Below are 5347 nucleotides of genomic sequence, written 5' to 3'. Positions count from 1 at the left end.
CACCTCTCCGGTGCCTGTGCACAAGCACTAGTGCACGCCTTCCTCATGGAAAGCCAGCTCAGGCCCGCGGTGATCAGGTCTAAGAAGGGAAGGAACCCCAGCACAGCATGGTCCCTGAAGAGCCCCTGCAGCTCAGCCTACCCTGCCCTACATGTTGTCAGAGAGGCCAGAATAATGTGCACAAGCACTGGATAGTGTCGGCGCTTCCCTGAAGAGGTCAGGACCGAGCGGATCCCGGAGGCTCTCAGGAGGCTGGTCAGCAGGGCCACTGAACCCACTCCATTATAAACTGTGGGTAACGTGAGGGGAGTGAAAACACCCACAGACTTGGCTGTGTGCACACATGCACACGCATGTGATTAAGTGACAATAGAGCTGGAAGCACTTCCGTACCTGCACGCTTTCAGGAGAGGCTCAGTCGGAGGGAGGATCTGGGTGAGGGTGGTGTAGCAGGGAATGGCTACGGCATTGTAGAATCCGAGCTACCTCAGTGTTAGAAACAAGAAAGAAACAAGAGAAAAAATAGTCCATTAGTGATTTTAGTTGTATCTAAAATTTCTGCTTCTGAAGACTGACTAGAAAATTAAGTCTTCTAGTTCTGTGTTTTATATATGTGTGTGTGTATTTATATATATATATATATATATATATATATATATATATTTGACCTCAATGAAAACTATTGTTGAATATGGCTTAAAATGAATCTTAGAAACAAGACATATAACACGATGGAATTCTATGCTTCCATCAGCAAGAATGGCATTGCACCATTTGTAAGGAAATGGAAAGACTTGGAAAAATTTGTATTAAGCGATGTAAGCCAGATCCAAAGAAACATAGGCTGCATGGTTTCCCTCATTTGTAGTGATTAGACGTGACTATAAATCTACAAGTAAACCCAATGGATAGTAAAAGAAAATTACTCTAAACACTCCAAACAATGACACAGTGAAACCGAAGAGGTATATTCTTAGGAGAGGATCACAAAGGCTCATAGCTATGCACATACAATCATATAAAATAAAGCCTATGAAATGAACTCCAACATGAGGTTTTATTGTACTGTTGGTAGTTCTTTTTTCCCTGTCTTGTTTTTAACCTTTTGTTGCTGTTTTTGATTTCTGTGCCCTTTTCTTGTACGTTAAGTTTACCTGATTTGGGGAGGGGAAAGGCAAGCACAGAAATGGTGGGACAAAGGGTGAACCAATGCAGCAGTGACACTCACTAAACACCAGGTTGAAAACGAACTCTACAACAGAGAAACCGAGGGAGGGGTGGTGCTGTTAAAAAATGTCTCACCACCTGACCAATAACTGCAGCCCCTCTGTATATCGCCTTTATAAAAAAAAGTTGAAAGAAAATACATAAAATATGTATTCCAGACTAGCCTTAAACTCGTGATTTCTGAGGCTCAGTCTCAAAGTGCTGGAATCACAAATGCACACCACCACATTCGGCTCCTTTTTAACTTTACAGCTTGTACAAAGCTATTCTATTTTTTAGCAGATGTCACGAGGTAGAAAAATCTCACAAATGAGCCTGCTTATTATAAAAAATGTTTCACTGCAACAAATAGTAAGTTCATAATATCCATCAAGTTCGAAGTAGAATTTAGGAACTCAAAGTAGCAAAACTCTTGTAAAATGAGCCATTTTCTCATTACAATACTAGAAGAGGTGCGGTTGTGGTGTGACAGCATCCGTGAGACACCGGGTCTCCTACACGTGTGGGGTGAATGTTTTAACTATTTGGAAGAAGGAATTGTTAGAGACCTCTATTAAAGCATGTAACAGGATGAACTGGCATGAATTAACAGTAAAATGTCAAGAACTGAAACAAGAGAGGTGCAGTGGATGCCTGCCGCACGAGAAGCAGCTCCACGCACGACAGGGAGGGCAGGCTGTCCTCACTGACCACAGCGCCTTGAGCACCCACCCCTGCGCAGACATCGCGAGATGTGTGCTGCGCACTCGTGGGACCGGGTGTGGGGGGAGGGGAGCATCCACACCTGGCCTTGCGGGACTTCATCCCTCTTGTCTCTGTCCATCATGGGGATGGGCTGGATCCCCAGCTTCTTCATCTCATCACCCTAGAATAAAGCAGAGGGACAGAATGGTTCTTTCTCATGTTGTGAATAGTCATGAGAGCTGTGGTAGCAATAAAGGTTCCTTTTACTCAGTGAGTTTCCTTGAAAACAATCCTGTTTCAGGTTACACAGTGTCCCAGGAGACACAAGCAATGGACACGCAGCCGCCTCGCTCTGTGTTGTGCCTGGAGTTCTGCCTTGAACATGCGGGCACCGCCACCGTCCAGACTGCCCTGAAGCAAGAGTAAAAGTTGCATCCCGAAGAGGCGCAGGAGTGAACACACACGGAGGACCTCACCCTTCTTTTCTAAGTGATTCTTCCTGAGTGTGGAACGGGCCCAAGTGGGCGGAGAGGACAGGTGGCCCACCAAGGCCCGGCAGCCAGGGCGGCCACCAGGACACAACCTCCGGTCCACGCTGCAGGAGCAGCTCGGGACCCGCGAGCTGGCACAATCTTCTGAGATGGACATATCTCCCCAGGTTATGCATTTAAAAATCAGCTCTTCTTATCTGTCACAGCTAGTTAAACTCTCCTTCCTGAACATTCTCAACTCTCCACTCTTCGTTCACATGCATTATGTTACCAATTTTAATGATGCTTGTTTCCAGGAATCTTAAGTATAGACAGAAAACTTCCGGGATTTGTTAGGAACAGGACACAAAGGTGCTTGTTTATCCTAACTGTGTCAGGCAGTTAAAACACATAGCTTCTGCTTCATTGTCATTTTGGTAATGAATTTTTGGTTCCCAAAGATTTTCTTTTCTACCTCCAGTGGATGAAACCTATTGAGTCACATGCTGTGCCTGGTGACAAGTCCCGTCCCCAGCTGACCAGGAGAATCCCCATGCGTGTCCCCAGGTGACAAGTCCCGTCCCCAGCTGACCAGGAGAATCCCCATGCGTGTCCCCAGGTGACAAGGAGAATCCCCATGCGTGTCCACACAGGTGACAAGTCCTGTCCCCAGCTGACAAAGAGGAGGATGCAGTAGAACCACAGTTCACAGGTGACCTACGTAAGCGCCCTTCATCCCATTTGGCTGACCACACAGTTCTCAGAAACAAAAAACAGCAACAGGAGTGACTAAGATTTTAGGCAAATTATCCACATTTCACTTCTCCTCGAATGTTTTCCCACGTCTTGGCATTATCTAGGAGAATGTAAGACTCAACGACGTACCTCGGCCCAGAACTCTGCGTAGATATCATTTGCCGTCAGTTTTGTAACCGGCCACAGTTTGGTCACAGAGCAAAGATCACAGGCAGTCATCATCAAACCAATTACACGGTCTCTAGAACATAATAAAAGACCCGTCAGAGCAGCATTTGCACACTAGAATAAGGATTAGGAGCTCTGTACTTTGTGAAGTGAGGTTTTCCTATTATTTCCTGACAGGAAAGAGTAGCATTCAAACAGAAATAGGAGCAGCAAGATGGTAAAACGCAGTTAGAGTAGCGTGGCTTGAACCGGGAGAGGCGGCGGGTGGGTGACCCAGCAGGTGAACGTGCCCTCCCGAGAGCCGCCACAGGATGTGCATCCTGGAGAGCACCACACCTGCTCTGTGGAGTCCTCAAGAGAACATGGTGGGAACACATTACAGCTACCTGAGTGGAGATGGGTGGGGAGGGAGGGGACAGTCGGAACTGGAGGCAGAGCCAAGAAGCAATATGGTAAAATCCATGGGAGCCCCGAGGGCGCAGGCCACCGGCACCCCCCCTGCGCCCTCCCCCGTCCCCTCCCCACCCCCTCTCTGCTGCATGGCACGCTGCTGTACGCCGCGGGCTGTCTCACAGGTGCGGACACTTGGATCTGAGAGGTGAGGCCCTCTCTGCTCCTTCTTCCTCCACAGAGCCATACACAGGGTCAGGTCAGGAAGCCAGGGCCCCTGCAGGTCAGTCAGTTCACTATGGGGAGCAAGAAGGAAGCGCCTGTCCCCTCCACACACCTCGCGGGAGTCAGTGCTGGGAGGGGAGTAGAAGAGGTAAGCGTGAGTGGGCCGGCCCGGGCCTGGCTGCAGAGAGGTCAGGCCCAGAGGAAGCCAGGCAGAGCGCGTGGGCTGAGGCTCAGGGTGGCGGTCATTTGCGTGAATCTGGCGCCACCGTCAGGGGGTCAGAGCAGCTGTCTGGCGTCAAGGTCACCCCTCCTGGACGGCAGAAACCCTGGCGGTGTGTCCTGGCCTTCTACATGTGAACTGACAAGTTCCACCAAGAAAAACGATGACAAAACAGCCCAACTGTAGGCACGGTGATCCCTGACAGAAAAACAAGGCCCAAACAGAACATAACCCCTCACACAAGCTCAAAGCACCACAGTGAGAGGCTTGGGGGGATCAGAGAAAATCTGTCTGGACACTAAGATGAAAGTTAAGTTCAGAGAAAGATAACACAGCTTATTATCGACAGTACAGTACACAAAAATAAAAAAACCTACTGTGCCTATAAAGAAATGATAAAATGGTCTATGGAGAAGTCAGTCAAGAAAATAAAATACTAGAGAAGCCATGTTATGGAATTAAAGAGAAAAATGTCTAAACAGCTGAATATTGAAGAAAGACTAGAAGCTACGGAGATGAGCCTGAGAGAGAGTGATACTCTATCATTTGTAAAGAAATGGAAAGGCCTGAAAAGCGTTAAGGTGCGGGAAGTAAGCCAGAGGGACAAAGGACACATGTTTTTCCTTTTATGTAGAAACTACAGTTAGCTTATAAGCTTGTAAGTAAATACGCTGGGTGGTATGCAGTGGAGATACAGGAGACTCGAGGGAGATCTCAGATAGTATAATTCCTTAGAAAGCCAAAATCAAAGTTCGGCAAAATAAAACACCAGGAAGCAGGGAGAGTACTTGAGAGGGATGCGATGGGGTCAAAGGTGGACAAATGAAGAGAAGGGGGAGGGGAAGCAGTCCAGACTCCAATGTCTACTCTACAAAATTCAGAAGAGTGAGGGAAGGGTGCGGAGGGGAAGCCTCGGTGAGAATACTGGAAGGAATGACACTGATCAAAATACAGTCATAAACTGCCTTGTTAAAGGGCAACTCCTTTGTACAACTACTTGAGGATAATTTAAAAATATAAAATCTAGGGCTGGGAAGGTAGCTCAGTGGTAGAGCGCTTGCCTTGCAGGCCTGAGGCCCTGGGTTCGATTCCCAGCACATAAGCAAAAGGAAAAAAGCTGGAAGTGGCGCTGTGGCTCAAGTGGTAGAGTGCTAGCCTTGAGCTGAAGAGCTGAGGGACAGCGCCCAGGCCCAGAGTTCAGGCCCCA

At 47.9% G+C, this 5347-nt stretch overlaps 1 protein-coding gene across 1 annotated transcript in view; it reads right to left on the bottom strand.

Moving 5' to 3' along the window:
• Positions 1 to 5347, bottom strand: part of Pde10a (phosphodiesterase 10A) — a 178251-nt gene that overhangs the window by 718 nt on the left and 172186 nt on the right. The window contains exons 18-21 of the mRNA XM_013024523.1: positions 3692 to 4176; positions 3267 to 3378; positions 2012 to 2092; positions 394 to 482 (exon numbers count right to left, since the gene is read on the bottom strand). Coding sequence (XP_012879977.1) covers positions 394 to 482; positions 2012 to 2092; positions 3267 to 3378; positions 3692 to 4176 — 767 coding nt within the window. The remainder of the gene's footprint in view (positions 1 to 393; positions 483 to 2011; positions 2093 to 3266; positions 3379 to 3691; positions 4177 to 5347) is intronic.

Source organism: Dipodomys ordii, unplaced genomic scaffold (assembly GCF_000151885.1).
Source record: "Dipodomys ordii isolate 6190 unplaced genomic scaffold, Dord_2.0 Scaffold77, whole genome shotgun sequence".
In the NCBI taxonomy this organism is placed as follows: Eukaryota; Metazoa; Chordata; class Mammalia; order Rodentia; family Heteromyidae; genus Dipodomys; species Dipodomys ordii.
This window is presented reverse-complemented; position numbering and strand designations above follow the sequence as displayed.